The following is a 21,084-nucleotide window of genomic DNA, read 5'->3' as shown; positions in this document are numbered from 1 at the left end:
TGGCTTTTTTATGGCGGTTTTGGAGCAGTGGCTTCTTCCTTGCTGAGTGGCCTTTCAGGTTTTGTCGATATAGGACTCATTTTATGGTGGATATAGATACTTTTGTACCTGTTTCCTCCAGCATCTTCACAAGGTCCTTTTCCTGTTGATCTGGGATTGATTTGCACTTTTTGCACCAAAGTACGTTCATCTCTAGGAGACAGAAAGCGTCTCCTTCCTGAGCGGTATGATGGCTGCGTGGTCCCATGGTATTTATGCTTGCGTACTATTGTTTGTACAGATGAACGTGGTACCTTCAGGCGTTTGGAAATTGCTCCCAAGGGTGAACCAGACTTGTGGAGGTCTTGTCTGATTTCTTTTGATTTTCCAATGATGTCAAGCAAAGAGGCACTGTGTTTGAAGGTAGGCCTTGAAATACAATTTGATTTAATTTGATGTCAACTAAATTGAAGCATTCATTCTATCGATCTATTGCATTATTTTGTTGAGCAAGGGTTCATTTAGTCTGCTACATCAACATATAATGACAGAAGAGAAGCTGCAGGTATCTAATTATAGATAAATTGACTAACAAATAGCCTACCAAAATGTCAGAAATGATAAGCAGAAACATAACTAAATCAGGCAGCAACAAAAATCCTGCACCGCCTGTCAAAACATCTTCCTGCAGTCTTTGACTGTAGCCTATAGCACATGTTAATATGCAGGTTAGGGCTGGGTGCCGGCCTCAGATTTTCACTTTATCACTGTCGATTAGCAATTGCGGGCAGATGCAGGTGAACAAACAGCTGACCTGCACTCCTCTAGTGTGCACCCATGGAATGGGGTATCAGTCTCTACCCAGTGACACTAACAGAACACAACTAAAGAGTTTATACACATATTAGCGTCAAAGCTCTTATTGCAGGAGTCTGAAACCACTTTGTAATGACCACATTAAGCTCACCAGTCAACCTAATTAGCACGTGGAGTAATGATTGTTTTTGATTTAAAAAAAATATATATGAAGAAAAAAAACGCTTTATCTGCCTTTCCAATAAAAACTCGCTTGAAAATTAAAACATATATTTTATGGAAAAGAAATGTTATATATTTCTGGAAAATGCACCATGCTGCCTTGTTGACAACATGACCAAGTAGCGCAGTTTAGGCTGTTCGATTTGAGGTGGGCGCTCCTCCCTTTTGCCAGTTCACGTCACCGGCCATAACCCGCTGCCCCGCAGCTCAGCATAATCGAATCCGCCCAATATCTTTGATATCATGCGCTCTGGTGCTCCAAAAAACATATCCAAATCAGTTGGACTTTATGAAGGATCTCCATTGATTGGTTTACTGATTTTTCTCACTAAAGTACTCATTTGTTTGGGCTACTTACTAGGCGACTGCCTGGTAAAACACGAGGCAGGTTTGGATCTCCCACTTGTTTACAGGAGCAGAGAAAGTCAGTATTTTGTCGCAGCCACAGAGGTAAAAAAAAAACAGTTTTATAATTGTACTTTATATGCAGACGACTCGAAACAACCTCATTGGCACAGTGTATAGTCATTATACCATAGTAGTCTGGGACATGTTTCCATGGAATATATAATCATTTTGGCAATGGCCCTCCGAATTAAATGCGCAGGGTGCATAGTATTAGTTAAATACCTTAAAGGGGAATTCTACGATGCGTAGGTAGTAGATTACATAATTTTTTTTACTTTTAAATTAAAGATATATACCCATTGATTCTTGAAGAATATAATTTATAGCTGCCTCGTCAGCTGTCATACCTGTCTCCGATGTTACTGTTTGATTCCTCCTTTAAACCACAGCTATTTTAACCTGTCTAAACCTGTCAACAACATGAAGTAGCCTATTATTCCTAACCTTCAGTGTATCATGATGAATGGTGGGGAATTTGTACTCCTATTGTTGTAATTGTGATAACCAGTAAATACTGTTTTGGTGGTGCACTTTAGAGCAGCACATTGATGAAGCCAACCCAAGAGCTGATCTTTTCTCACAAACACACTGTGTTTGAGATTCAATAATATTTCATTAGGAACCGTAAGGACTATGTCGTGCATATGGAGTATAGAACCCACTCAAGATAAACACAGTTTTAACAGTCAGTTTTACAGTTCTCCATACCTCTAGCTCAGTGGAGGCTGCTGAGTGGAGGACGGCTCAAATGGCGCGAATGCAATGGCATCAAACACATGTATTTGATACCAATCCACTAATTCCCTCCAGCCATTACCAGGAGCCTGTCCTCCCCAGCACCCTAGCTCTAACTTCTGTCTGAGACATGTTTAGGCTACTCAGTGTTTCCCATTCCCCCTATATGCATTTAGAAGTGACATTTGTCGGGGATCCCTGCTAACTCTGCCACCGCTGCTGAAATAAATCCTAGGAGAAACACTTAATTATGAATAAAACACATGGCTGATGAATGATATACAGTTGCTGCTATTGTTATTACAGTGTTCTCTATAACATCACTTCACACCTCACTGCAGCAAAATAGTGTGTCTGTGTGTGTACCTGTGTGTGTATCTTTTGTGATGGAAAGCACAATATGTGTATAGTGACCACAGCAGTAAAGGTCCTTTTGGGTTGGACCACAGCAGTAAAGGTCCTGTTGGGTCGGACCACACCAGACATTCGTCAGGGTCCTGTGGGTGTTTTCTCTGGGTCCACTGGCACAGATATAGTTGACATAGAGGATGGAGGGAGATTGAGAAGCAGTGTGTATTCTATGTTAACTGTCTCCTCTCCTGGTCTGATAGGGTTAACGTTAAGTCAGGGATGGACAGACTATACAGGTTGGTGCCATTGCTACAGATGGTGGATCTGGAGAGTTCGTCACCTACAGATGGTGGATCTGGAGAGTTCCTCACCTACAGATTAAATGCTTTGAGACCTGGTGATGAATATAAATACAATTAATTAACATGGTCTCTTACTGTCCAGGGTAAACTGTCCTGCATGTCTCTGTAGTTTACCTGACGGCCCTTTCAACAGCTGTGAACTGTCCTTCATGTCTCTGTAGTTTACAGACGTCCATTTCAACAGCTGTGAACTGTCCTTCATGTCTCTGTAGTTTCCAGACGTCCATTTCAACAGCTGTGAACTGTCCTTCATGTCTCTGTAGTTTACAGACGTCCATTTCAACAGCTGTGAACTGTCCTTCATGTCTGTGTAGTTTACCGACAGCCATTTCAACAGCTGCACATTTTCTTCGTCCTCGCCTTGCAAAACCATGACAACTTCTTTCTCGGTGACAGAGGTATCTATACAAACCCTTTAACAAAGCATTAGAGTGGGTCTTTTTTAAGTGCCTAAATGCCACTGTAGGATCTCCTTTTGGGTGTAACTGAATATCCGTAGCTGTAAGACTGAAGGTTTCGGAGACAAAAATAAGTTGTTTGAAGAATTGATATTGACCTACATGCTGAATAAGCTGGTCTACTCATCATAACATCAGATAGTCATTATAGCTTGATGCTGCACTTAGCAGAGCAGACCTGTGTCCCAGGACACTCAGGCAAAGTACTGCCTCCGTCTGCATCAAATCTGCATTTAGCCTCTTTCCAGTTACTCCACGTTCTCCTAACTGTTCCCTAACTGTGTCACCCTAGGGGGAGAAGCCAGCTCTGAAAACTGATCTGTAATGGTGGATAATGTTTGGTGTTGTAAAATTGACCCACTGTAGCATACAGACATCTGGAAACGACGTGTTATCTTGTCCCCGCTGGGTTAGGTGAGGGTCAGATTTGGGTTCAAAATAAACCCTGGCATCTTCCACTTTTCCCATATGTCACATGTATATTTTAGAGTTATACCTTGACTGTCTTGAGATTGATTGATGGGGTATGTTTCTATTGCTGCAATGTCTGTCTCCAGAGTGATTTGATCATTTCAATTAATTGAATGAGATATGGCCTTGGCTTTAAATGTCAAGTGTGTGTGTGTGTGTGTGTGTCATTCAATTCAACAGGCTCTGCTTTCTCTCCTACAATCTAATGACCGTGGTTGAGAGATGGTAATGAAACTTGACTGGAAGGAAGGGATGTGTGTGTGTGTGTGTATATAATCACTGTGCATGAGAAAGTTCAACATGATATCATTAGCCTGCTCTATCTGATGTGTCTGGTTCGGGTCATGTGATCATGTGGTTTATAAATAGGTGTGTTACACTGCCTGTGCGATAGCATGTAATCTTGGCATGCACACACACACACACACACGTGATGTGAAGAACTCTCCCTCATTGCCCAGCTGTGTGTGTGTGTGTCAGCTACTACTGTATGTGAGTTTGCACCTGTCTCTGATTGCTGAGAATTCCAGCCAGGTCAACTGGGATACAAGTCAGTATTCGATGTCCATTCATCTCTGAGGATGTCGGTAGATGATGTGAAAACCGGCCACTAGGGGCAACGGTGTGTGCTGTTACCTTCAAGTAGGTTTGGGTGTTGCTAGGTCGTTTGGGTGTTGCTAGGGCATTTGGGTGTTGCTAGGGCGTTTGGGTGTTGCTAGGGAGTTTGGGTGTTGCTAGGGCGTTTGGGTGTTGCTAGGGCGTTTGGGTGTTGCTAGGGAGTTTGGGTGTTGCTAGGGCGTTTGGGTGTTGCTAGGGCGTTTGGGTGTTGCTAGGGCGTTTGGGTGTTGCTAGGGCGTTTGGGTGTTGCTAGGGCGTTTGGGTGTTGCTAGGGCGTTTGGGTGTTGCTAGGGCGTAAACCTTCCAAAGGTTGCAACTTTGAATCCAGCAATAGAACGTTTTTTAAAAGTAAAAAAAAAAAAAGTAAGCTTGTCCCAAACATTGATCCTTACTTTACCCTTTCAGAGTTAATGACTAACCTTAAGAATTTGAGGTTAACACCTGAACTTTGCCCTTACCTTAAAAATGTGGCGCTAAGGCTTAAACTTGATTGATTAGGATCCCCATTAGCTTGGCGACAGCTTGTCTTACAGGGTCTGACACATAACGAGAAATACATTACAGGCAAAATACTTTACAGTGTGTGTGTGTGTACAGTGTGTGTGTGTACAGTGTGTGTGTGTACAGTGTGTGTGTGTGCAGTGTGTGTGTGTACAGTGTGTGTGTGTACAGTGTGTGTGTGTGTGCAGTGTGTGTGTACAGTGTGTGTGTGTACAGTGTGTGTTTGTGCAGTGTGTGTGTGTACAGTGTGTGTGTGTGCAGTGTGTGTGTGTACAGTGTGTGTGTGTACAGTGTGTGTGTGTACAGTGTGTGTGCATCTATCAGCTCCACATACATGTCAGTCCATACACACAACAAGTAGGTCACATGTCAGTCCATACACACAACAAGTAGGTCACATGTCAGTCCATACACACAACCAGTAGGTCACATGTCAGTCCATACACACAACAAGTAGGTCACATGTCAGTCCATACACACAACAAGTAGGTCACATGTCAGTCCATACACACAACCAGTAGGTCACATGTCAGTCCATACACACAACAAGTAGGTCACATGTCAGTCCATATACACAACAAGTAGGTCACATGTCAGTCCATACACACAACAAGTAGGTCACATGTCAGTCCATACACACAACAAGTAGGTCACATGTCAGTCCATACACACAACAAGTAGGTCACATGTCAGTCCATACACACAACAAGTAGGTCACATGTCAGTCCATACACACAACAAGTAGGTCACATGTCAGTCCATACACACAACAAGTAGGTCACATGTCAGTCCATACACACAACAAGTAGGTCACATGTCAGTCCATACACACAACAAGTAGGTCACATGTCAGTCCATACACACAACAAGTAGGTCACATGTCAGTCCATACACACAACCAGTAGGTCACATGTCAGTCCATACACACAACAAGTAGGTCACATGTCAGTCCATACACACAACCAGTAGGTCACATGTCAGTCCATACACACAACAAGTAGGTCACATGTCAGTCCATATACACAACAAGTAGGTCACATGTCAGTACATACACACAACAAGTAGGTCACATGTCAGTCCATACACCCAACAAGTAGGTCACATGGGGGAGAGGCGTTGTGCCGTGAGGTGTTGCTTTATTTGTTTTTTGAAACCAGGTTTTCTGTCCACTTGCACTATATAATATGTAAACGAGCTCCAGGCACGGCTCTGTATAATGCTGTACGTTTCCTTGAATTTGCTCTGGACCTGGGGACTGTGAAAAGAGAGCTGGAAGGAGAAGTCACTGAAACACACATTAGCTGGGAAATGATGGAGCTTTTTATTACAAATGCTCACACCAGGGATGTTTCCATTAAAATGAGAGGCTTTGTGTAAACACTTCACCTAAAGGCCATGGCAGCCCTTTAGGGTGCTGGTGATGACACACACATCACACACATTCACAGAGTGTGAGGGAGAGAGAATGGTGTGGAGAGAAAGAGAGAGGGGGGAGAGAGAGATGGGGGAGAGAGAGATGGAGGAGAGAGAATGGTGTGGAGAGAAAGAGAGAGGGGGGAGAAGAGAGATGGGGGAAGAGAGAGATGGGGGAGAGAGAGATGGAGGAAGAGAAAGGGGGGTGGAGGTTAATCAGCTGCCAGGAAACGGGTACTTCAGCCATCTTACACACACAAACACACAGTGATATGGCATATTGGCACTCCCTTACCTTCCCCTTCACTTAGTCATTCCTGGTATGAAGTGTTGTGAAACCATGCGTCACTGTTCAGACAAAAGAGCGCTAGTATGTGTTGGAGATTGGCTTTGGAAGTCAGCTCTAGCGATCTAATACTCTCCGACGTGTGGTTTGAACGGCGAGACGTGACGGATAATTATGATCATGATGTTGATGATGAAGGACCTAGGATAAGAGATTGATGATGAAGGGACTAGGATAAGAGATTGTTGATTAAGGGGCTAGGATAAGAGATTGATGATTAAGGGGCTAGGATAAGAGATTCATGATTAAGGGGCTAGGATAAGAGATTGATGATTAAGGGGCTAGGATAAGAGATTGATGATGATGAAGGGGCTAGGATAAGAGATTGATGATGATTAAGGGGCTAGGATAAGAGATTGATGATGAAGGGGCTAGGATAAGAGATTGATGATGAAGGGGCTAGGATAAGAGACTGATGATGAAGGGCTATGATAAGAGACTGATGTTGATGATGAAGAGGATAAGAGACTGATGTTGATGATGAAGGGGCTAGGATAAGAGACTGATGTTGATGATGAAGGGGCTAGGATAAGAGACTGATGTTGATGATGAAGGAGCTAGGATAAGAGATTGATGTTGATGATGAAGGGGATAGGATAAGAGACTGGATGATGATGATGATGAAGAGGATAAGAGACTGATGTTGATGATTAAGGGGCTAGGATAAGAGATTGATGATGAAGGAGCTAGGATTAGAAACTGATGATGATGATGACGATGAAGAGTGTATAAGAGATTGATAATGATGATACAGTGGGTAGTGGGTAGTAGGGGGCTGACAGAGAGACAGGCATTCCCACTGCTAAAATACTGTACTTTTGGCTGCGTTTGGTCCTCAGGTTTGGACCAGTACACTAATATATACATACAATTTAGCAGACACTTTATACAAAGCGACTCACAGACATGCATGCATTTTGTACGCATGGATGGTCCCGTAGCACACAGACAGAATTTAGAGATAGTTAAACCAAGTGAGTTACTATAAAAACACCATATTCTCCTACCTCACCTGGTGGAGAGTACTGGTAGACTGAGATGAAGAGGACAGTCTTCAGAAGAGGGGGAAATAGTGCTGAGCGGGGTTGTAGTGCTGAGCGGGGTTGTAGTGCTGAGCGGGGTTGTAGTGCTGAGCGGGGTTGTAGTGCTGAGCGGGGTTGTAGTGCTGAGCGGGGTTGTAGTGCTGAGCGGGGTTGTAGTGCTGAGCGGGGTTGTAGTGCTGAGCGGGGTTGTAGTGCTGAGCGGGGTTGTAGTGCTGAGCGGGGTTGTAGTGCTGAGCGGGGTTGTAGTGGTGAGCGGGGTTGTAGTGCTGAGCGGGGTTGTAGTGCTGAGCGGGGTTGTAGTGCTGAGCGGGGTTGTAGTGCTGAGCGGGGTTGTAGTGCTGAGGCGGGGTTGTAGTGCTGAGCGGGGTTGTAGTGCTGAGCGGGGTTGTAGTGCTGAGCGGGGTTGTAGTGCTGAGCGGGTTGTAGTGCTGAGCGGGGTTGTGGTGCTGAGCGGGGTTGTGGTGCTGAGCGGGGTTGTAGTGCTGAGCGGGGTTGTAGTGCTGAGCGGGGTTGTAGTGCTGAGCGGGGTTGTAGTGCTGAGCGGGGTTGTAGTGCTGAGGGGGGTTGTAGTGCTGAGCGGGGTTGTGGTGGCTGAGCGGGGTTGTAGTGCTGAGCGGGGTTGTAGTGCTGAGCGGGGTTGTAGTGCTGAGCGGGGTTGTAGTGCTGAGCGGGGTTGTAGTGCTGAGCGGGGTTGTAGTGCTGAGCGGGGTTGGGGTTGTAGTGCTGAGCGGGGTTGTAGTGCTGAGCGGGGTTGTAGTGCTGAGCGGGGTTGTAGTGCTGAGCGGGGTTGGGGTTGTAGTGCTGAGCGGGGTTGTAGTGCTGAGCGGGGTTGAGGTGCTGAGCGGGGTTGAGGTGCTGAGCGGGGTTGTGGTGCTGAGCGGGGTTGTAGTGCTGAGCGGGGTTGAGGTGCTGAGCGGGGTTGTGGTGCTGAGCGGGGTTGAGGTGCTGAGCGGGGTTGAGGTGCTGAGCGGGGTTGTAGTGCTGAGCGGGGTTGAGGTGCTGAGCGGGGTTGAGGTGCTGAGCGGGGTTGTGGTGCTGAGCGGGGTTGTAGTGCTGAGCGGGTTGTAGTGCTGAGCGGGGTTGTAGTGCTGAGCGGGGTTGAGGTGCTGAGCGGGGTTGTAGTGCTGAGCGGGGTTGTAGTGCTGAGCGGGGTTGAGGTGCTGAGCGGGGTTGTAGTGCTGAGCGGGGTTGAGGTGCTGAGCGGGGTTGTAGTGCTGAGCGGGGTTGTAGTGCTGAGCGGGGTTGTAGTGCTGAGCGGGGTTGAGGTGCTGAGCGGGGTTGTGGTGCTGAGCGGGGTTTGTAGTGCTGAGCGGGGTTGAGGTGCTGAGCGGGGTTGTAGTGCTGAGCGGGGTTGTGGTGCTGGAGCGGGGTTGTAGTGCTGAGCGGGGTTGGGGTTGTAGTGCTGAGCGGGGTTGTAGTGCTGAGCGGGGTTGTAGTGCTGAGCGGGGTTGTAGTGCTGAGCGGGGTGTAGTGCTGAGCGGGGTTGTAGTGCTGAGCGGGGTTGAGGTGCTGAGCGGGGTTGAGGTGCTGAGCGGGGTTGTGGTGCTGAGCGGGGTTGTAGTGCTGAGCGGGGTTGTAGTGCTGAGCGGGGTTGTAGTGCTGAGCGGGGTTGTAGTGCTGAGCGGGGTTGTAGTGCTGAGCGGGGTTGTAGTGCTGAGCGGGGTTGTGGTGCTGAGCGGGGTTGGGGTGCTGAGCGGGGTTGTAGTGCTGAGCGGGGTTGTAGTGCTGAGCGGGGTTGTAGTGCTGAGCGGGGTTGTAGTGCTGAGCGGGGTTGTAGTGCTGAGCGGGGTTGAGGTGCTGAGCGGGGTTGAGGTGCTGAGCGGGGGTTGTAGTGCTGAGCGGGGTTGTAGTGCTGAGCGGGGTTGTAGTGCTGAGCGGGGTTGTAGTGCTGAGCGGGGTTGTAGTGCTGAGCGGGGTTGTGGTGCTGAGCGGGGTTGGGGTGCTGAGCGGGGTTGTAGTGCTGAGCGGGGTTGTAGTGCTGAGCGGGGTTGTAGTGCTGAGCGGGGTTGTAGTGCTGAGCGGGGTTGAGGTGCTGAGCGGGGTTGAGGTGCTGAGCGGGGTTGAGGTGCTGAGCGGGGTTGAGGTGCTGAGCGGGGTTGAGGTGCTGAGCGGGGTTGAGGTGCTGAGCGGGGTTGTAGTGCTGAGCGGGGTTGAGGTGCTGAGCGGGGTTGTAGTGCTGAGCGGGGTTGAGGTGCTGAGCGGGGTTGTAGTGCTGAGCGGGGTTGTAGTGCTGAGCGGGGTTGAGGTGCTGAGCGGGGTTGTGGTGCTGAGCGGGGTTGTGGTGCTGAGCGGGGTTGAGGTGCTGAGCGGGGTTGAGGTGCTGAGCGGGGTTGTAGTGCTGAGCGGGGTTGAGGTGCTGAGCGGGGTTGAGGTGCTGAGCGGGGTTGAGGTGCTGAGCGGGGTTGTAGTGCTGAGCGGGGTTGTAGTGCTGAGCGGGGTTGAGGTGCTGAGCGGGGTTGTAGTGCTGAGCGGGGTTGAGGTGCTGAGCGGGGTTGAGGTGCTGAGCGGGGTTGAGGTGCTGAGCGGGGTTGAGGTGCTGAGCGGGGTTGAGGTGCTGAGCGGGGTTGTAGTGCTGAGCGGGGTTGTAGTGCTGAGCGGGGTTGAGGTGCTGAGCGGGGTTGTAGTGCTGAGCGGGGTTGAGGTGCTGAGCGGGGTTGAGGTGCTGAGCTATCAGTGCTTTTTGAGGTCTGTTCAGTTAAAAAAATATTCAAACATTTACTAAATGTTCTGATTAAGACTCACATTCCTTTCAATCTTACACAGATTTTAGCAGAGATGCAGAGAAGCATATTATCAAATCAATTTGTATTTGTCACGTACCGAGATCTTACATTAAAAATGCTTACTTACAAGCCCTTAACCAACAATGCATAGCAAGAAAAGCCTAAATATATACTCCTTTTTTGTTTATTGAAAAAAAATAACACAATAAAATAACAACAACGAGGCTATATACAGGGGGTACCGAGTCAATGTGTGGGGGTACGGGTTAGTCCAGGTCATTTAGGTCATGTGTACATGTAGGTAAAGGGGTAAAGTGACTCTGCATAGATAATAAGCAGTGAGTAACAACAGCATAAGAAAGGGGGTCAATGTAAATAGTCCGGGTAGACATTTCATTAACTGTTCATCAGTCTTATGGCTTGGGGGTAGAAGCTGTTAAGAAGCCTTTTGGACCTAGACTTGGCACCGCTTTCCGTGCGGTAGCAGAGAGAACAGTCTATGACTTGGGTGGCTGGAGTCTGACAATTTTTAGGGCCTTCCTCTGACACCACCTGGTATCAAAGTCTTGGAAGGCAGGAAGCTTGGCACCAGTGCTATACTGGGCCGTACGCACTACCCTCTGTAGCACCTTGCGGTCGAGTGCCGAGCGGTCACGTTGGACCATGATAGTTTGTTGGTGATGTGGACACCAAGGAACTTGAAGCTCTCAACCCGCTCCACTACAGCCCCCTCAATGTGAATGGGGGTGTGTTTGGCCCTCCTTTTCCTGTAGTCCACAATCATCTCCATTGTCTTGCTCACGTTGAGGTAGAGGTTGTTGTCTGGCACCACACTGCCAGGTCTCTGACCTCCTTCCTATAGGCTGTCTCATCATTGTCGGTGATCAGGCCTATCACCGTTGTGTAGTCAGCAAACTTAATGATGGTGTTGGAGTTGTGCCTGGCCACGCAGTCGTGGGTGAACAGGGAATACAGGAGGGGAATAAGCACACACCCCTGGGGGGCTCCAGTGTTGAGGATCAGCGTGGCAGATGTGTTTCTACCTACACTCACCACCTGGGGGCGGCCCGTCAGGAAGTCCAGGATCCAGTTGCAGAGGGAGGTGTTTAGTCCCTGGGTCCTTAGCTTAGTGATGAGCTTTGAGGGCACTATGGTGTTGAACGCTGAGCTGTAGTCAATGAACAGCATTCTCACATATTATGTTTCTTTAACAAAATAACCACCAGTCAGGAGGATACAGACAGCTCAAGAGGTATGCTTAAATAAAATGTATTTTTACATATAATTAGCTAAGCATAATGATTACGGCTCTAGCTTGCAGGAAAGGGGTGTTTCAGGTGTTTGAAAATGCGAAATTCTCCTACTTACGGACAGGGAGCCTAGCCACCCACCCCCAGCCATCCTCACGTACTTTGTACCCTCTCAGATTTCCAGGGTGTATAATGCCCCTGGGTCTGTGTGTAGCAAGTGTAAAAATGTATCCATCTCTGTCCGACCCAGAAAGAACAGGTGCAATGGATTATGGTCATTGTAGTTATTTACCACATTTCTGCACTGAACAAGAATGAAAACTACAACTCCCTTTAGCCCAGCGTCCCACATAGTTCTTGACTTGATTTCTCTCTTGAATTATTTGATTTCTCTCTAGAGCGTTGGTGTCACACAAAAACAAAAAAATACATGGAATTCAAGTAATTGAACCGATGTCAGTCAATTAGTTGTTTAATAACCAAAAAAGTACAACATTTCGATTAATCACTCAGCACTACATGGTTATCAACTTTGATGTGATTCATCCTGGCCTCTCTTCTGTTTCAGAATGTGAAGCTGTTGCCATGTCGATATCCTCTCTAGAAGTGTTCTCTACGGAACCTTTCCTCATTGGAATGTTCACAGCAGAAGGTTCCTCCTCTGGACATTACACAGAACCCCACTTGGAGGAATACCTCATCGCCATGGGCGATAACAATGTCACATGGCCAGTCTGCACCTATAAGGAGGATTTTAAACGCTTCCTACTTCCTGCCGTCTACAGTGTGGTCTTCCTGATTGGTCTGCCTCTGAATGGGGCGGTCATCTTGAAGATCTGGAGGTCACGACCCAACCTGACCCGGAGCAACGTCTACATGCTCAATCTGGCCACGGCTGACTTCCTGTATGTGATGTCACTACCTCTGCTCATCTACAACTACGCCAGTCATGACTACTGGCCCTTTGGAGAGCTGGCCTGCAAACTGGTCCGCTTTCAGTTCTACAGGTAGCATAGCTACTCATTAACTGAGATATTCATGTCATAGTTCTATAGATTACTTAAAATACTCAAACTCATATACTTAGTCCTACAGGGAATAATCAGTCATATACTGAATGTTACCTTTCTGTGGACAGATATTTGAGTGGATTGTAGAGAGAAACCCCTGTCATTATAACATCATTGATGTTATTTATTGTTCCCACAGTAACCTGCATGGCAGTATCCTGTTCCTGACCTGTATCAGCCTCCAGCGCTACGTGGGCATCTGCCACCCTATGGCCGGCTGGCACAAGCAGGGGGGTCGCAGGCTGGCACGGGTGGTCTGTGGGGGTGTGTGGCTGGTGGTCGCCCTCCTCTGTGCCCCCACGTTCCACTATGCCTCCACAGGAACACAACGCAACCGCACCGTCTGTTACGACCTGAGTCGACCGGAGCATTCGGCTGACTACTACCCCTATGGGATGGCTCTGACCTGCCTGGGCTTCCTGTTGCCTTTTATGGGCGTGGTGGCATGCTACTGTCGCATGGGTCGCCTCCTCTGCCACCCGCCATCCTATCAGGGCGCTACCATGGCAGCCTCAATGGAGAAACGGGACAAGGCGGTGAAGATGATAGTCATCGTGGTGACGGTGTTCGCTGTGAGCTTCCTGCCGTTCCACCTTACTAAGACCATGTACCTGTTGGTACGAACCTTACCAGGTGCTCCGTGTGCGACACGGAACCTGTTCTCAGTGATCTACAAGTGCACCAGGCCGTTCGCCAGCATGAACAGTGTTCTAGATCCTATACTGTTCTACTTCACACAGCCACGGTTCCGCAGGAGCACCAGAATACTGATCACCAAGATCACCACTCTCAGAGACAGGGAACCAAGGTGTGAGGAAGTGAAAACCCCTAGATTATTTAGATCCCATGTTTAATCAAGGGTTAACTCGCTTTGAGACAAAGGAACCAAGGAGTATGTAAAACAACCATAGTCCACAGTTGTGTTACACCTAGATACATGGGTTCTGGGTAGCTAGAACCGATCCAGAACCCTCATTGACTTCTGCTCTGCCAGCATGGCCACAAGTCAGTGTGTCTGCTTGTGACTGTATACTAAAATGCATGAAGTAGTCAGCCATAACACTGCTTTTGGTTGCCATAGTATTATATAATGCATCCTGTATGTCCATGCACACTGCTAGTTGTTTTCTATATGAGCCACTAGGTGGCGTGTATTACCTACACATCACATGGCCTTATTTATTTTTTATTTAACCTTTATTTAACTAGGCAAGTCAGTTAAGAACAAATTCCTATTTACAAGCCTATCCAAAGGCAAACGGCCTCCTGCGGGGACGGGGCTTGGGATTAAAAATAAAATGACAAGAGAGACAACACAACACTATTTAAAGAGAGACCTAAGACAACATAGCATAGCAGCAACACATGACAACACAGCATGGTAGCAAAGGATGCCTTAGCGGGATAATCCACCCCAAACCACTAATTCCAGTTATCAACCGTGTTACATGTTTTAATGTATTGTTTATTTCATCTTTATTTAACCAGGTAGGCTAGTTGATAACACCTTTATTAAACCAGGTAGGCTAGTTGAGAACACCTTTATTTAACCAGGTAGGCTAGTTGATAACACCTTTATTAAACCAGGTAGGCTAGTTGAGAACACCTTTATTTAACCAGGTAGGCAAGTTGAGAACACCTTTATTTAACCAGGTAGGCTAGTTGAGAACACCTTTATTTAACCAGGTAGGCTAGTTGAGAACACCTTTATTTAACCAGGTAGGCTAGTTGAGAACACCTTTATTTAACCAGGTAGGCTAGTTGAGAACACCTTTATTTAACCAGGTAGGCTAGTTGAGAACACCTTTATTTAACCAGGTAGGCTAGTTGATAACACCTTTATTAAACCAGGTAGGCTAGTTGATAACACCTTTATTAAACCAGGTAGGCAAGTTGAGAACACCTTTATTTAACCAGGTAGGCTAGTTGAGAACACCTTTATTTAACCAGGTAGGCTAGTTGATAACACCTTTATTAAACCAGGTAGGCAAGTTGAGAACACCTTTATTTAACCAGGTAGGCAAGTTGAGAACACCTTTATTTAACCAGGTAGGCTAGTTGAGAACACCTTTATTTAACCAGGTAGGCAAGTTGAGAACACCTTTATTTAACCAGGTAGGCTAGTTGAGAACACCTTTATTTAACCAGGTAGGCAAGTTGAGAACACCTTTATTTAACCAGGTAGGCTAGTTGAGAACACCTTTATTTAACCAGGTAGGCTAGTTGAGAACACCTTTATTTAACCAGGTAGGCAAGTTGAGAACACCTTTATTTAACCAGGTAGGCAAGTTGAGAACACGTTCTCATTTACAATAGTGACCTGACCAAGATAAAGCAAAGCATTTCGACACAAACAACAACACAGAGTTACACATGGAGACAAACAAACATACAGTCAATAATACGTTAGAAATAAAAGTCTATGTACAATGTGAGCAAATGAGGTGAGATAAGGGAGGAAAAGGTAGTAAGTTATAGATGGGCTATGTACAGGTGCAGTAATCTGTGAGCTGCTCTGACAGCTGGTGCTTAAAGCTAGTGAGGGAGATAAGTGTTTCCAGTTTCAGAGATTTTTGTAGTTTGTTCCAGTCATTGGCAGCAGAGAACTGGAAGGAGAGGCGGCCAAAGGAAGAATTGGTTTTGGGGGTGACCAGAGAGATATACCTGCTGGAGCGTGTGCTACAGGTGGGTGCTGCTATGGTGACCAGCGAGCTGAGATAAGGGGGGACTTTACCTAGCAGGGTCTTGTAGATGACCTGGTGCCAGTGGGTTTGGCGACAAGTATGAAGCGAGGGCCAACCAACGAGAGCGTACAGGTCGCAATGGTGGGTAGTATATGGGGCTTTGGAGACAAAACGGATGGCACTGTGATAGACTGCATCCAATTTATTGAGTAGGGTATTGGAGGCTATTTTGTAAATGACATCGCCAAAGTTGAGGATCGGTAGGATGGTCAGTTTTACAAGGGTATGTTTGGCAGCATGAGTGAAGGATGCTTTGTTGCAACATAGGAAGCCAATTCTAGATTTAACTTTGGATTGCAAATGTTTGATGTGAGTCTGGAAGGAGAGTTTACAGTCTAACCAGACACCTAGGTATTTGTAGTTGTCCACCTATTCTAAGTCAGAACCGTCCAGAGTAGTGATGTTGGACGGGCGGGTAGGTGCAGGTAGCGATCGGTTGAAGAGCATGCATTTAGTTTTACTTGTATTTAAGAGCAATTGGAGGCCACAGAAGGAGGCATTGAAGCTCGTCTGGAGGGTTGTTAACACAGTGTCCAAAGAAGGGCCAGAAGTATACAGAATGGTGTCGTCTGCGTAGAAGTGGATCAGAGACTCACCAGCAGCAAGAGCGACATCATTGATGTATACAGAGAAGAGAGTCAGTCCAAGAATTGAACCCTGTGGCACCCCCATAGAGACTGCCAGGGGCCCGGACAACAGACCCTCCGATTTGACACACTGAACTCTATCAGAGAAGTAGTTGGTGAACCAGGCGAGGCAATCATTTGAGAAACCAAAGCTATCGAGTCTGCCGATGAGGATGTGGTGATTGACAGAGTCAATTCTTGGCTAGGTCAATGAATACAGCTGCACAGTATTGTTTCTTATCGATGGCGGTTAAGATATCGTTTAGGACCTTGAGCGTGGCTGAGGTGCACCCATGACCAGCTCTGAAACCAGATTGCATAGTGGAGAAGGTACGGTGGGATTCGAAATGGTTGTTAATCTGTTTGTTGACTTGGCTTTCGAAGACCTTAGAAAGGCAGGGTAGGATAGATATAGGTCTGTAGCAGTTTGGGTCAAGAGAGTTCCCCCCTTTGAAGAGGGGGATGACCGCAGCTGCTTTCCAATCTTTGGGAATCCCAGATGACACGAAAGAGAGGTTGAACAGGCTTGTAATAGGGGTTGCAACAATTTCGGCAGAAGAAGGAGAAATGGGGAAGGCTTGGGCAAGTTGCTGTGGGGGGTGCAGGGCTGTTGACCGGGGTAGGGGTAGCCAGGTGGAAAGCATGGCCAGCCGTAGAAAAATGCTTTTTGAAATGTTCAATTATAGTGGATTTATCAGTGGTGACAGTGTTTCCTATCCTCAGTGCAGTGGGCAGCACTTTTTTGAGTGTGTGTTGCAGGAAGCAAATTTCTGCTTGAAAAAGCTAGCCTTGGCTTTTCTAACTGCCTGTGTAGTATATTGGTTTCTTGCTTCCCTGAAAAATTGCATATCACGGGGGCTGTTCGATGCCAATGCAGAACGCCATAGGATGTTTTTGCGATGGTTAAGGGCAGTCAGGTCTGGAGAGAACCAAGGGCTATATCTGTTCCTGGTTCTAAATTTCTTGAATGGGGCATGCTTATTTAATATGGTGAGGAAGTCGTTTAAAAATAATAGCCAGGCATCCTCTACTGACGGGATGAGATCAATATCCTTCCAGGATACCCCGGCCAGGTCGATTAGAAAGGCCTGCTCGCTGAAGTGTTTCAGGGAGCGTTTGACAGTGATGAGTGGAGATCGTTTGACCACTGACCCATTACGGATGCAGGCAATGAGGCAGTGACCGCTGAGATCTTGGTTGAAAACAGCAGAGGTGTATTTAAATAACACAAATATGTTAAAACAATATTTGTGAACACGTTTCATTTTGTCATTATAACAAGGTTGGTAGCAACGTTTGAAAATCGTTGTGGAAATCTGTTGCAGATCAAGTCAATTTACGCTACAAAACCCACAATGCGATGCTCTCTTTCTGGTCTGGCTATCAGGAAAACGTAACTACACACAATAGCCAAATCAATATCAGCATGCAAAATAGCTAGCTAGCTTTAAAAATCACCTAAACAAACTACATTATCAATTTAGGAGGCTCTCTCACCAAGCGAGAGCAGAGGACGTTGCCTTTTTCCCACGTTTCCCACAGACACACATTGCATTATGGTACTTGAAGGAGAAAACACACTATATACAGTGATGAGAACCATGTAGCTATGACGCGTTCCTACATGATTTCCTGGTTTCGCAGATTCACCACTTAAAATTTAAATCATGAGGGAAACATTTTTTTATCCACTGATTGAACATAGGCTTTCACGAAATTGACCTGTTTCATTTCTCGGGGTGGATTATCCCTTTTACAGTTTCTCAATTGCTTAGACACAATTCCTGGAACAACTCACCATTTTCTCAAATCTTCATACACAATTGTAAAAACTCACACCCAACGGTACAAACATCTAACTTCTGGGTCCCAATTCAAACCCTCAGACAACGCACACAAACTGTCAAAAACAGACTACATGACTGTTTGTTACACACTGGAGGGATTTATTCAAAATACTGCTACCAAAATGTTTAGAATAGGTTTTCAGATAATTATTTTGAACTTTGTAAAATCACAGCACTGACTTTCCAGATAATCCTTTCAGGATACCCTCGAGAGAACTTCAAAACAGTACTGTAATATATAGCTCGTACATTAGTGGATAAGGGAATACTACTGTAATAAATACCCCGTACATTAGTGGATAAGGGAATACTACTGTAATAAATAGCTCGTACATTAGTGGATAAGGGATTACTACTGTAATAAATACCTCGTACATTAGTGGATAAGGGAATACTACTGTAATAAATACCTCGTACATTAGTGGATAAGGGAATACTACTGTAATAAATAGCTCGTACATTAGTGGATAAGGGAATACTACTGTAATAAATACCTCGTACATTAGTGGATAAGGGAATACTACTGTAATAAATACCTCGTACATTAGTGGATAAGGGAATACTACTGTAATAAATACCTCGTACATTAGTGGATAAGGGAATACTACTGTAATAAATACCTCGTACATTAGTGGATAAGGGAATACTACTGTAATAAATAGCTCGTACATTAGTGGATAAGGGAATACTACTGTAAGAAATACCTCGTACATTAGTGGATAAGGGAATACTACTGTAATAAATACCTCGTACATTAGTGGATAAGGGAATACTACTGTAATAAATACCTCGTACATTAGTGGATAAGGGAACACTAATGTATATGCTGTTTTGGTCAAAAACCTGACCTTTGAAATGTCACACTGACAAAACATGTAAGGAAGAGTCCGTGCACAATAAAATACCCATTTTCCAAAAGCTTAATTTCCAAATGTAGCAAATGTACAGGTTACTCAGCATCGAGAAAGCAATCGAGAAAAACTGTAAATGGACTTGTATCTGTTTTGGCTGTGGTGTGCTATTCCCAGTGTGTACTGTACCTTTTCTATCTAATAGGTATTTAGACATTTTAAAAGTGAGAATGTCAGAGACAAATATTTAATGTCTTGAAATAAGCACTTATATGGACGGCATGTGTCCCTGACATGTAGATTGACACTGATGCTTTGTGATCTAATGCACTAGTCAATATGATGTCAATATTATTATTTTGCCATTACAAAAAAAAAAAATGGGGGGGGGGTTCTTATTCCCCCCCCCCCCCAAACCACGGCCTTGTAAGTACACAAGTCTCCAAGAGAATATCACAGAACTAGTTCCTCAAACCAAACCTATCGGCCTGGATTTACAGATCTGGTGATGTCCCTTTGTGTATCAGCTGCAGACGATTGGATTGCTCAATAACACTGGCTTGTTTTGGTCAAATGTGTGTGTGTGTGTGTGTGTGTGTGTGTGTGTGTGTGTGTGTGTGTGTGTGTGTGTGTGTGTGTGTGTGTGTGTGTGTGTGTGTGTGTGTGTGTGTGAGTGACATCTCATGTTTTTGTTCCCAAATCTGCCGGGAATGTGGTGTGTGTGTGCCTGAGCGTGTGTGTATGTTTAACCTCTGCCTTAGCTTAAGGTCCTTAATGAAGTGATAAAAGGAAGGTTAATATGTGTGCACATGTCTGATAGGAGCCAACATACAGTGAGCTCCAGAAGTATTGGGACACTGGCAATGTTGCAGTTGTTGTATTGCTCTGTTCTCCAGCACTTTGAAATGATACAATGACTAGGAGGTTAGAGTGAAGACTGACAGCTTTTAATTTGAGGTTATTTTAATCCATATCAGGGAGAACCGTTTCGAAATTACAGCACTTTTTGTACATAGTTCCCCATTTTAGAGAACCAAAATTATTGGGACAAATTCACTTAAAATGTGGATTAAATTAGTCCTAACGTTTAGTATTTGGTCCCATATACCTGGTACGTAATGATGACATCACGCTTGGGACTCTACAAAATGGATGCATTTTCTGTTTGTTTTGGTTGTGTTTCAGATTATTTTGTGCCCAATATGAATGAATGGTAAATAATGTATTAGTTCAGAAACAAAAATGTACCTGATTAATGTAGAAGTGTTTAGAAAGATATTATATTCTTATTTACAATAAAAGTGACTCCAAAATGACACTACATTATAGATGTCTACATTGTAGACACCAGACGCTCTTGTTGCAACGGATACGTTTCTGTGTCACTATATCATTTTTTACAGTTAAACTTATTTTTATAACACGGAGAGAACTTTAATTATATTTTGGTTATAAATTTGTTTGAATTCATTACTTGTGTATAAATGAATTTATTAGTTGTACTGTTTTATACATACACGTGCATGTCCATAGTTACCTCTGCCTACGTTCTCTCCAATTAAGGAGCCTGTTGACACTGTAATAAACTTGCTATTCAAATCAAATGTTATTAGTCACATGCGCCGAATACAACAGGTACCTGTAGACCTTACAGTGAAATGTTGAATACAACAGGTACCTGTAGACCTTACAGTGAAATGCTGAATACAACAGGTACCTGTAGACCTTACAGTGAAATGCTGAATACAACAGGTACCTGTAGACCTTACAGTGAAATGCTGAATACAACAGGTACCTGTAGACCTTACAGTGAAATACTGAATACAACAGGTACCTGTAGATCTTACAGTGAAATGCTGAATACAACAGGTACCTGTAGACCTTACAGTGAAATGCTGAATACAACAGGTACCTGTAGACCTTACAGTGAAATGCTGAATACAACAGGTACCTGTAGACCTTACAGTGAAATGCTGAATACAACAGGTACCTGTAGACCTTACAGTGAAATGCTGAATACAACAGGTACCTGTAGACCTTACAGTGAAATGCTGAATACAACAGGTACCTGTAGATCTTACAGTGAAATGCTGAATACAACAGGTACCTGTAGACCTTACAGTGAAATGCTGAATACAACAGGTACCTGTAGACCTTACAGTGAAATGCTGAATACAACAGGTACCTGTAGATCTTACAGTGAAATGCTGAATACAACAGGTACCTGTAGACCTTACAGTGAAATGCTGA

The 21,084-nt window shown here is 45.3% G+C and overlaps 1 protein-coding gene across 1 annotated transcript; it reads left to right on the top strand.

The window, feature by feature from the left end:
- The first annotated feature begins 1,222 nt into the window (after nucleotides 1–1,222).
- Nucleotides 1,223–14,023, top strand: LOC109878870 (P2Y purinoceptor 3-like). The gene is made up of 3 exons (XM_020471066.2): nucleotides 1,223–1,467; nucleotides 12,265–12,703; nucleotides 12,906–14,023. Exons 2-3 carry the CDS (start codon nucleotides 12,282–12,284, stop codon nucleotides 13,618–13,620), a joined length of 1,137 nt encoding a protein of 378 aa, XP_020326655.1. The 5' UTR covers nucleotides 1,223–1,467; nucleotides 12,265–12,281; the 3' UTR covers nucleotides 13,621–14,023.
- Nucleotides 14,024–21,084: the final 7,061 nt, after the last annotated feature.

The sequence above is a fragment of the Oncorhynchus kisutch genome, linkage group LG15 (assembly GCF_002021735.2).
Source record: "Oncorhynchus kisutch isolate 150728-3 linkage group LG15, Okis_V2, whole genome shotgun sequence".
Taxonomy (NCBI): domain Eukaryota; kingdom Metazoa; phylum Chordata; class Actinopteri; order Salmoniformes; family Salmonidae; genus Oncorhynchus; species Oncorhynchus kisutch.
Note: the sequence above shows the minus strand (reverse complement) of the source record. Positions and strands in the feature narration are given on the sequence as shown.

Bases quoted from the DNA above. Each gene is read 5' to 3' on its own strand.
- LOC109878870 (XM_020471066.2), top strand. From the start codon at position 12,282: ATGTCGATATCCTCTCTAGAAGTGTTCTCTACGGAACCTTTCCTCATT. The intron at 12,704-12,905 runs GTAGCATAGCTA...TTGTTCCCACAG, and splicing joins GTCCGCTTTCAGTTCTACAG to TAACCTGCATGGCAGTATCC.